Source organism: Glycine soja, chromosome 15 (assembly GCF_004193775.1).
Source record: "Glycine soja cultivar W05 chromosome 15, ASM419377v2, whole genome shotgun sequence".
NCBI lineage: Eukaryota > Viridiplantae > Streptophyta > Magnoliopsida > Fabales > Fabaceae > Glycine > Glycine soja.
This window is the reverse complement of record NC_041016.1, coordinates 6213161-6225761: the sequence shown is the minus strand read 5'-3', so window position 1 is coordinate 6225761 and position 12601 is coordinate 6213161. Positions and strand designations below refer to the sequence as shown.

Sequence of the window (12601 nt, the reverse complement as noted above, 5' to 3'; positions counted from 1 at the left end):
CCATAAACAACCCCTGAAAAGGCTAATTTCAGAATCCCCCTTTTCCAACCTTTTCCTTTCGTATATTGCATAACCCATCTCACTTCATCCCTCCACATTTGAGGTGTGTGATCAATATCCATCCATTTGAGGACCTCCAACCGAATAGCTTTTGTGACTCTACAGCTAAACATCAAGTGATCCAAGTCCCCATCTTGTTCTTTACAAAGACTGCACAAACTACATTGAATCAGATTCATGTTTTTCAATCTAGTTTTCGTGGCCAACCGGTTCTGACAAGCAAGCCACAAAGTGACGTTGGCTCTTAGTCTAGCTATGTTATATCTCAACAACCTAAACCAATCAGCCCTGTTATGATCCTCCACCAATTCCATATAAACTTGCTTCATCGAGAATTTCCTTTTACGCAACATTTCAATCCAAATCTGCTGCACATTATTAACTTAAGGCCTCTGTTTCATAATACTCTTTAGTATCCATGTGCTATTACTTTTAACAGTTGCACTTATGACATTGTTTCCCTTTAAGAAATAAGCATGGATCCACTTTACCCAAAGATTATCTTCCTTAGAACAGATATTACATAAACATTTAAGCATAGTTGTTAAATTCCACAACTCAAGATTAATCAAATTTAGTCCACCACATCTAGCAGGTTTACAAACCTGTTTCCAAGCCACATGACTCTTCCTCTTCACCTCTACACTACCAGACCAAATAAACAATCGACAAATACTATCAATTTTTTGAATAACCTTTTTTGGCATTGGAAAAACACTCATCCAATACTGAGCTATAGCAGTGATAATACTCCTCACAAGCTGAATTCGACCTGCAATGCTTAACAGCTTAGAGGACCAATGTTTGATTCTCCCCATTATCTTCTCCACAAAGGAACCCCCAAATATCTGACAGGCAAAGTTCTCTCTTCAAACCCTGTGATATTCTTTATAACTTGTATGCTGTCACAATTCAAGCCACCACAAAACACCTTAAACTTTGCTGGATTAATCTGTAATCCTGTAGACTTAGAAAAGAAACTGAAGGCCTCTAGAATCATCTATATAGACTTCTCATCACCTCTACAAAAAAGAAGAACATCATCTGCAAAGGACAAATGAGTAATCCCCAATCGCTCACATTGTTTTTTTTTAATTCTTATAAATATATAAAAATTTGAAATTTATCCTCGTAAATTTGTTGATATGTTTTTCGTCTTTGTAAAATTAAAATATATTGTTTTTTTTCTAAAACCAAGCTTTGACGAATTTGAACCTATGTAGCATTTTTTTAAAACTTAAATTATTTGTTAAAATGTATTTTTCATTTATATAAATATTGAAATACTTGACATCCATTAATGTAAAATTTGAAGTCTTTTTTCGTTTTCTAGACATTAAAATCGGTTGCATTGATGATTATGGGAGCAAGTGATTTATGGGATTAAAAAGCTGTCACAATTTTGTAATTTTTTTTCCTAATCTCCTTCTTTCCTAACTTTCTTCATCTTTTTTAAATTTAAATAAAAAATTTCTTTTTCTTTTTCTTTTTTAAATATTTTGTTCAACTGTAATGACCAACATTACCTTATTAATCCTGTCATATTCTTTTTCTTCTTTGAATTCTCCTTCTTTCTCAAAATCTAACACCTTCACTCTTAAACTCAATGTTATGAACATAAATTCCAATGTTCTATCGAAATCAAATGTTGCTAACAAACTCAATAACCTGGCTTATGAATTCACCTTTCTCTCAGATTAGCTTGGTGGACATAGAAGATAAAGAAAGTTAGGAAGAAAGAGGTTAGGAAAGAGGAATTTACAAATTTGTGGGGTTGTTATTTTGCATTTTGCAATGATTTTTAATCCTTAGAAATCACATGCTCCCATAGTCACCAATGAAACCAATGAAAGAGTGACATGTGGTTCATTTTTACCCAAACCTACGTTCGAGCCAAAAAGCAACATATTTCAATTTTTTTAGGATAAAAAAAACTCAAAATTTTACAAGGACTGATTTTGAATATTTCAATATTTATAGGGATGAAAAATATATTTTAGTCTATAATTTAAGTTTTAAAAAATGTCATGTAGGATGAATTATCCAAGCTTGCCTTTGGGCAAAAAAAATAATACATTTCAATTTTATGAAGACAAAAAACATATCAAAAATTTTGTAGGAACGGATTTTGAACTTTTCAATATTTATAATTACGAAAAAGATTTTTTAGCATATAATTAGTTCAATGCTTTGATGTTTCTTATTCTTCGTATAATTTGGTGAAGAGTAAAGAGAAAGAGAAAGAAATCAACTAAAAAACTTCATATCTCATAAAAAGATGTGTAAAAAATGAGTTGCACAGTATATGAGTGTAAAAAAGTAACCTTTGGCACAAAACTTGGAGTGTGGATAAAGGAATCACAGGGGTTTATGTTCATTAATGTACAATGAACAGGAAAACCTTAATGGGTTATATCCGAAAACATTGGAAAGAAGTTTTTATGTCTATAGCACAAGCCCAAGCATCAAATCATACTAGAATGAGAAAGATCCAAGGTTATGCAAGGTTGAAATTGTATAGTTAAAGATGACTTAAAGGAATTAATTGGATGAATGATATTCTGGAAAGTTTCTTAAAAATTATGCGAATGAGAACAAAGTACACTAAAAAGTGTTGTGTTAATTTGTGAGAACAGTCAATAATTTTGATAACAGTTGGACTAGTTGTTGAGGTCTAAAAAAAGATTAACTACAAAAGATTTTGATTGATGAAGTATCACCATGTAAAGTGTCCGAGTGTGTGAATTACCGAGAAATCAACAATTAAAAATGAAAAAAAAGATATTTTATCAGAATTATTTAAAAAGTAGGTGACATGCATTAAATGGTGCATTTAATGATTTGATTCTCCTCTCTCTTTATTGATTATCTACATATAGTAGGACATAAAATGTTTTTTCTCGTGATTGTACTAACTTATTTGCTTGATAGAGTTTTATGTTTGACTTCATAGAGTTTTCTGTGACACCAATAGTTACCCAATTTTGTTTCTAACCTAAAGACTTTTCTTGCTAATTAGGTTTGAAGGGCTTGAAAGTTAAAGTATGTAATTAAAAGTCGAAATTGCTTTGTTAGCTCAATTAGAATTGGGCGGAAACTCAATTCTGCACTTCCTCAATGTGCAGAGGAACATTTAAGGCAACATTCTCACGAGTTGCTACATGGTAAATTCAAGTGGATGGTCGGGTGGTGCTCCATTGTGTGGAATCTTTGGTTGGTTCGAAATGCTATTATTTTGGAAGGGCATGTGTATGATCGAGAAAGGGTGTGGCACAAGATCCTATTCTGAATCTGGTCTTGGTTGAAGGCTCATTAACCCGAGTGCATTTTTCTTTGATCCCTACAGGTTGTAGTGGTTTTCGTACTTGCTTGCTGTTATGGTATTTTTATTTGTATGGTTTCGAGTCTTGGCTATTAGGAACTGCATCCTGGTTTATGCGGCTATCTGTTAGTATAAATTATGATGCAATTTCTTTTGTCTTTGGCTTGGAGTCGAGTAGCCTTGTTGTTCTCTCGGTCTAGGGATGCAACACTATGTCTGTTGCTGTTATTGTTTTGTTTTCAGCACTCCTTGTGCTTTAATGATATTTTACTATTGCCGACCAAAAAACAGAATCGAGTTAGGATCAAAAGAAAGAAATCTTATCACATCGAATGCCTTCGGGAGGAAGCAAAGGAATTTGAATTGTTTAAAAAGGAAAGAACACGGATAAAGACTAAAGAGAAACGGTTAAATCATCATCATCGTATGTTATATTTGAGACTTGAGAGAGTGAGTCCGGAGAGTAAATATTTGTCATGTAATTATGCTTGAAAGTTTGCGAGGGGGTTGTAATATAGACAAAATTTAACATATGTTATAGTAATTGGCGAATTTTTTGTGCATTGCATGATTATTTTTACGTCAAGATTAAATAAAAAATTAAACTAAAAGATGTATGTGTGCGCTATCATTGATAAATAATTATTAAATCGAGTGTTTTGTGATAAAAAAAAAGTTTAATAAGAAATATTTCTATTACCAATCATGATAATTTTAGTTTAACTAAATAAAATTAAAATAATAAATATAACATTTAAAATTGAGGAATAAATTATACATATTAATTATAAAGTTTAACGGTGATTATAAGTCAAGTTTTAATTTTTACCCACTTTCTTTAGTATCGCTTGTCAGAGCTGAAGTTTTATTCGTTCTCTCCATATTTTAGTAACTTATTTTTTTGGTACATATTTTAGTTACTCGTTCTCTCTATATTTTACATTTGGCCCTTTTTAATTACTTATTTTACCTGTTATAAATTGTATGCTTTTATTTTCTATTTTTTATATAAATTATTGATATTCTCCTCGAGAAGTAATTATATTTTGAGTTGGATAAGAGAGTTTCCTCTAGCATAAAATAAAAATAATTTCTGGACCAAAACTAGCTATCATTATAGACCAAAAATAAAAATAAAAATATAACATCAAAATAAATATCTTGAATGTGTTAGTAATTAAAATGATTCGACATAGTGGGAACGTAGTCCGAATAAATTGAGATAGAATTATTATTGTATTTATTCAAGAAAAGACTAATTCTTTTATGTAATTTTTATATTTGAATGCTTTTCACTTCAGTTAATTATTTGAAAATTTAAATAAAATTTAATTTGAATAACACTCTAAAAGAATAAATCAAGTAAAAAATTTTAATGCATAGTGTTGAATTTGGAGAGAAGTTCAATACTTCAGGACGCTTCTGTCATGGACCGAAACAAAATACCAAGCCTCTGTCAATGTTTGGGTTGTTGTTTCCTTCAACTCCATGTTGCTTCTTGCACCTTTTATTTTTTTGGCTTCCGGAATGTAATTGATCACAGATTTTGGTTTCTGAAATGACCAATCCAAAAAGATTGAAAAAAAACATTCCAAAAAAGGGTGCAGGAAATCACTTGGAAAATGTAGGAAGTAACAACCCAATTTTTGTTATGAGAAGCCTGGAAGGTATAGTTTTATCCATCCTAGTAACAAATTAGGGAGTTGTTATTCACACCTTCCTTTCACCTTCACCCTCCTTCCCTCCCTACAACATTCCCACCACAGCCCCCATTATTCCCTTCTTTTGCTCCCCTTCTCTCATTTTCTCTCTCTTTTTCTTTATCTCTAAAGTCGTCCTGTGCCATCTTGGTCTTTCATTTTGTTACCTTCACTCGATGGGTCCTTAAACTTTTACAATATTTTTAATGAGGTTCTTAATTATTTTTTTTATTTCAACTGGGACTCTTCTGAACTTGTATATATTTTTTAATTAGATCTCTAAACTTATATTTGTTTTTAAAATTAATTCCCTGCATTGCATTAGGAACCTAATTAAAAAAATACAATTTAGAGATCCAATTGAAAGGAAAAAGTTCAAAATTTTGATTAAAAATTGTCAAATAGTTCAAGTTTAAGGACCTCCAAATTAATTTAACATTTTTCTATTGTAGAAACTAATTATCATAATGTAATTAGCAATGTTTGGTACTCACACCTTAATAGAAAAATACATTCTAGGTAGTAGGTACTGATTTACAAAAAGAGTATTTTTATAAAAAAAGAAAAGGGCGGGATGCAATAAAAAAATAGGGTGTGAATAACAACTCCTAAAAAATTAGGGCCGAAGATAATTATACCTCCCATATTTAATAAATATACATCCTTTTTCCTTTTTGATAATATTTTTCCCAAAATATCCTTTTAATTTATTCCTAATTCCAAATTATGATCTTGTTGCTTTTAGTAAACAAATATATCTTCTCACCCCTTTTTCCTGTGCCACTCACTCCTCCATAGCTCTACCACTCACCCAAGTAAACTAGAGCCACCAACCACGAACCGTTGTCCAACCAGCCAATTCACGATCGAACAATAGAAAAAACGAAACACGTAAGCAAACTCATCTTCACACGAGTCTAAACCTGAAACAAAGAACAGAACCAACCCGAAACAAATTTGCCTTGCATGGCCTTCTTATTTTGATTTAGGTTCATACTTGTTATTATTACGAGGTTGAAGCAATGGCAACGAGTGAAACAGAACGAGCAATTATGGCAATAATCCCATACAGATATCATAGTTAGCCTCATCTTCTGATCCATCAAGACCCAAAACCCCACGATTCTTTTCACCATCACCCACCACCCCTTCTACCAGAACCACTTCGCTATCGTTGTCTTTCAGCATAAAGTCTTCCGAAAATTGATTTGGCCCTGCATATATAGTTAGTTAGTTTTTTTTTTTTCTTTAATTAAACAAATCACCTCAAACCATTTTTATAGATCAACTTTCCAATCCAAATTAATTTCTTATTCGAAAAGTGGATTTGTCTTTGTGAATATCCATTTAGTCAGGCATATGTCACATGGTATGCTATATTAGAATGCTTGTTGGCGACTGATGATTATATACATATTATGCCTCAAGCTATTAAGTAATGATGGAAATTATTTTTTTAAAAATAAAATTTATGAGAATGAAAACCAATAAAAGTTTAAGTTTTTCAGAGCATTGGATTATGCTTGGCAAAATTAGTTTAAAATTTCATTCAAAGCTGCAAAGTTAGTTTCTTGTTGAAACTTGCTAAATTAGTTTATTAAATTAAAATACTTAACAAAATTAATTTTTGACTACCTAGTTGACAAATTAATAAAATTAAGTAATTATATATAGTTTTGAGTTATTAATTTATTTTAAAGTACTCTTATCATTTTTGTTTACAAATCAATAAATAATTAAAATAAATACTACTATAAAAATGTAATTAAAATAAATAATGCCCACCATACTTTCTTCTTCTTTTTTTGAACAAAGAACATGCACTATTATTATTTTTATTAATACAATAACATTTCTTTTTCAATTAGCTTTGCCTTGATTGAATAACACCCTAGCTAATCATATTCTAACTTTTTAAAGGTAAAGAGTAATTTATGTATGCATCATTGTTGGAGTAAGAAACATAAAATATCAACATGTGAAATTGATCTATGAATTAAAACTCACAACATATATACAGTGACACAAAGAAGAAAATATAAATGAAAAATAAAATTTAAAAAAGAGGGAATAAAAAACTTAAATATCAATTTAGATTAAACGGGTCATTAATCCATAGAATTGTTGCAGTGAGGTAAAATCTCATTAAGTTCATACGAAGAGAGACCATCTAATTAGCGAAAATCTTGTGTTTAATTTTCTTTTGTGTATTTTTTTTATCAATAACAATTACATATCATGAACACAATTAATCTCTAATTCGATGGATTTAAAAACACTTGTGATCTCTAATTCAAAAAAAAAAAAGATTAAACAAGAACACGATTGTTTGAGTTGAAGAGGGATAAAGACATTATAAACTTGAAAATGAAAGATTTTTTATTTTAATATTAAGATAGGATAAAAGATGAATTTTATCAAAATATTAAGGATAAAGTGAAAAAGTTGTAATAAGTCAGAAGTTATAAATTTAAATACTATTTTAATTAACTAGTGTTGGGAAGAAATGTTATATAAGTTAAACATTGTTACAAGTTAATAAAATAAATTATAAATTAATTAAAATATCTTACTAAACACATTCTTAAACCAAATTTACTCATATTTACACCTTTAACTCTTTAAGAATATATTCCTACAATGAATATATCGTAGGCGGTTCCAAACGTCTCCTACAGACATGAAATCCCTGCTAGAGGCGTGCGACTCTTTTTTCTTTTTCTAGATTTAGCTTAACTTTACCACTTTAAGCTTCATTTGTTTTGACAAGTTACCCAAAGCATCTAACCAATGAGTTGCAAATACCTGCCTTCTTCAACTTGCCAGCATCTTTATAACTCTCTGCTTGCGGCATGTGTTAAACACTGTTTGTAACATAGAAGGCTAAGAATCTACCTTAGGACAAAAGTTTCCAAGAACAGACGGGATTATAATTAAATCTTGATCTTGGCTAGGCCAATTTATATCTCTAATTTAATTTCCAAGGTACGCGACATATGTTAAACAATGCTAAATTCTTTTTTAGGCAATTGTTGTAAAGTGTAAAACTATTATTTTTAAAGAAACTTAATAAAAGCCAAATATATTTTTCATATATATATATATATATATATATTAAAAAAAAAGCTTATTGCTGATTGAGAATCTCAATTTTGAAAATTAATTTAATTGATAATGAAAACATATTGCAAGCTTATACCTTTTTTGCTGCACAATAATTCAAATGTTGAAAAAGATCATTGTTTGCACACACGAAAGTTTCTGTGGGACCAAGCCTATTTAGTTTTTACCCTGCAACAGACAAATGGTCTTTGAAGGCAAGTTTGTAAGGGCAGGAGATACAAAGTACATAACACGACTTCACAGCCATTCCTCCACGTACTTAGATCGCCTTTAAAGGGGTGAAACCTTTGCTTGCGGCCTTGAAATTGCGAAATAAAGTTAGGAAACTTAAAATTTGGAGTACTCTTATGTTAGTACTTATTATTATTATTATTATTATTATTATAATTATAATTATTGTCTTCTTGGTAAAGACTAGTGCCTTGAAAACCTTCAATATTCAATTCGTCTGGATATAAGCCATAAGATAACGTGATGTTGCTTACTTGCTTAAAAGTAAGGGGATAAAAATTAATTCGATAAAAAAAAATTCAACTGAATTGATTTTGAATTATTTTAATCGATTCAGTTTTATATTAAAATACTCAAATTAATTTTAAAATTATTTTAAAATTAACCTGATTTTAAAGAAAATTAAGTTAATTTTTAATCAGTTTTAAATTAATTCTAAGAATTAAATTAGTTTCAAATTATTTTTTAACTAATTTTTTTCAAATAAAAAATATTTAAATAAAAACCAATTAACTGAATTAATTTTATAAAATAATATACTCATTTTTTCTTCAACTAATTTGTAAAAAAAAAATCAATTTAATTGAAGTTCAATTACAATCTAATTGAACCTGAACCAGTTTTTTTAAACATCCTGCCATACCATTTCTCAATAATTATATATGCCATGGTTTGCAGGAAAATTAATAATATTTAACTATAGAATTTAGAAGTATCTATACACATATAATTAGCTCATATACAATAATCACAACATTATTATCATTGTATTGGACCACTGATTTTTTTTTTTTATTACATCGCTATTTTAATTATACGAGAGGCCCTTTAATTATTTATACAACACGCGGCTGAACGCCATCTGGATGGGCAATATTTAAACATGATCCAAATATTGTGTCCATATTTTTTGGATTTCATTCTATATTACTTTAACTAAATATTAATTAATAACTCAAGCAAAAATTAAGCGAGATTTTTTAAAATTTTATTTTAAAAGTCGGTTAGAAAAATAAAATAAAATGATTGAATACTATAATTCATGTAAATAGTAAACGTATATATCCTGTATCCATTTAATTCGAACCTTATGTTATACACTTCATACTTGTATATTAATATTTTTATATTATATATGATTGATTTTTTTTAAGTAAACTTAGATATTTCATCTCTAAATCAAAGCCTAATTTATCAAAATACTCAAATTTATTTGAATTCTCAATATATTTTTACAAGCTTCAGCTCTTTAAATTTAAATTAAGTATAAACTAATTTTTAATTTAAATTTAATCACATTTAAAATCCCTCACTCCTTTTTAATTATACATGATGTGAAAACTAAACTCATGTTCTCCGAGAAGCTTAGCATCTGTTGTCAGAGAAATTGATCTCTCAACACAAATTTTTCTTTGTATGCTTGGAGTTGGAACCCTGACCACATAGACTCTCCCATGTGCTGTATATGATTGATTAGAACTTACAACAACTAAGCCTAGTAGTGGCTTTCATATTCACCCTATCTTCCAAAGCTAAACAGGCATTTAATTAATTATATATTTAGGAATAAATATATGAAGATGAAGTTGTCTCTGGTTCCATATATAAAACACGCGGTAGCAGCTTTGATCAAAAGGTGGGTTGGTATGGAAAAGAAGATCATGAATAGCAGCATAGCGAAAAAATGGCGACAACTCAGTGGGCAAGATCATTGGAAGGGTCTGATAGACCCTCTGGACATTGATCTTCGCCGCTACATCATTCACTACGGCGAAATGGCTCAAGCGGCATACGATGCTTTCAACACGGAGAAAGCATCAAAGTACGCTGGAAGCAGCAGATACGCCAAAAAGAGTTTCTTCTCCAAAGTTGGTTTGGTGAATGGCAACCCCTTCACGTATTCCGTGACAAAGTTTCTGTATGCAACTTCGGAAATTGACGTCCCTGATGCGTTCATCATAAAGTCGTTTTCTAGGGAGGCTTGGAGCAGGGAATCGAATTGGATAGGGTATGTTGCGGTGGCCACAGATGAAGGGAAAGCTGCGTTGGGTAGAAGGGACATTGTGATTGCGTGGAGAGGCACGGTGCAGACATTGGAGTGGGTTAATGATCTTCAGTTTCTGTTGGTTCCTGCTCCTAAAGTGTTTGGTAAGAACACAGATCCTAAAGTGCACCAGGGCTGGTACTCCATTTACACCTCTGAGGACCCTCGTTCTCCCTTTAATAAAACCAGTGCTAGAACCCAGGTATGTGTATACATGGACTTATTTCTTTTTAATTCTCAGGGAAAATTTCTCGTTGATTCTTGAGGAAATTATGTAATTCCAGTTGATAGGAAGCAATGATATAAAGGAAATTGCTTCTTGAATCCAATTGAAAGAACATAATTTATACAACTGAATTTGGAACGTAACTTCTAGAAAAAAAATACTAGGTAGTTTTGAATCGGTGGTGCGTATCTATGATTCTAGTCTATTTTTATGTGATATGTATTTATTTATTTTTCTTTAAGGTGAGAGCACTGAGAGCACTGAGAGGTAGACAAATTTCGATAGGATATTGCATATACAGATAATTTTTTTTATTGCAAAACATTGCATAGAGATATTGATTTAATGTTTTAATATTCAAATAATGAAACTTATGAAGTGACATTCGGTTGTTGAAATCAGATCGCCTATCCTTTTCATATGTCTTCTTTCTTGTTCTTTTAACTAAAAAAACTAACAAATATGCGAAAAAAGTAAGAACTAATGATTATTTTTGCTATTCAAAGAGAGAGAAAATTTAGTGATATCGATATTTGATACTAAACAAAAGCAAGTGAATTATATTAAGTTGATGAAAATAAATGAATATTTCTGCTCTAAATTAAATGATAGAAAAACATTGTTTTCTTGATGTTGATTTATTTATTAATATTAAGTGCAGGTCCTAAGTGAGGTGAGAAGACTGGTGGAGCTATATAAGAATGAAGAAATAAGCATAACAATAACCGGTCACAGTTTAGGTGCTGCAATTGCAACCCTTAATGCAGTGGACATTGTTACAAATGGGTACAACAAGCCAAGTGATCCATCTCTCAAGGCTTCTCCAGTTACTGCCATTGTGTTTGCCAGCCCAAGAGTTGGTGACATAAACTTTCAGAAGGTTTTTTCTGGCTACAAAGATTTGACAACCATACGCATCCGAAACGAGTTAGATATTGTTCCAAACTACCCTCTTGTTGGGTATTCGGATGTGGGTGAGGAGTTGAAGATCGATACCCGAAAATCGATGTACTTGAAGAGTCCTGGGAATCCATCTAGTTGGCATAATTTGGAGGCTTATTTGCATGGAGTGGCAGGAACACAAAGGAGCAAAGGAGGGTTCAAATTAGAGGTTCATCGCGATATTGCACTTGTGAATAAGACCTTGGATGCTCTAAAAGATGAATTCCTTGTGCCAGTGTCATGGAGGACTGAAAAGAATAAGGGTATGGTTCAACAAAATGATGGTTCGTGGAAGCTGATGGATCATGAAGATGATGACTTTTGATCCTTAATTTATTGAGACTAGAGAATGTCTTAATTTCGGTTTGCACTTTCACATTTGAGGTTGTTGTCAGTAATAATTTATAAGTTATCTTTCATTTTTTTTAAAGTATCAATAGACGTCCGAGATTTCTCGACTCATTGGATGAGAAACCAATTTCGCTTCCAATTATTTGTTGTTGTTGACTAAAAATAATTTTACACAATAAAAAATCAAATACAGATTATCCCAGTCAATGAATCGTTCCCCCACTTCCATTTAAATACTTAATCAACACCTTTCATTTCTCTTTTATTTATTTCTTCCTATCACATTATAAATTATATCATACTAATATTTTTTAATATTTTTTTCCTCTTTTTGGGTGTTGAATAGTACATCTTTCAACAACATAGTATGTGTTTGTTGAGAAAATTATGTAATTTATAAATTAGTAATTTTATTTTAAAAAATAAAATAAGTCATACTAGAAGTGTTTTGTTAGAAAACCTTTTTTATTATAAAAAAAGCTATTAACTTTAAGAATTCTAATTAATTTAAAATTTATACGCTACTCTTTAAAAAAACTTATTAAATTAAAATTTTTGCTTTAGAAGACAAAAATAAGAATATGAAAATCATGTAGCTCTTA

At 30.5% G+C, this 12601-nt stretch overlaps 1 protein-coding gene across 1 annotated transcript; it reads left to right on the top strand.

The window, feature by feature from the left end:
• Positions 1 to 9798: 9798 nt before the first annotated feature.
• Positions 9799 to 12206, top strand: LOC114387535 (phospholipase A1-II 1-like). The gene is made up of 2 exons (XM_028347731.1): positions 9799 to 10682; positions 11368 to 12206. The coding sequence occupies exons 1-2, from the start codon at positions 10011 to 10013 to the stop codon at positions 11971 to 11973; spliced, it is 1278 nt and encodes a 425-aa protein (XP_028203532.1). The 5' UTR covers positions 9799 to 10010; the 3' UTR covers positions 11974 to 12206.
• Positions 12207 to 12601: the final 395 nt, after the last annotated feature.

Coding starts and splice junctions, on each gene's coding strand:
- LOC114387535 (XM_028347731.1), top strand. CDS start 10,011: ATGAAGATGAAGTTGTCTCTGGTTCCATATATAAAACACGCGGTAGCA. Junction 10,683..11,367: donor AAACCAGTGCTAGAACCCAG/GTATGTGTATAC, acceptor TATTAAGTGCAG/GTCCTAAGTGAGGTGAGAAG.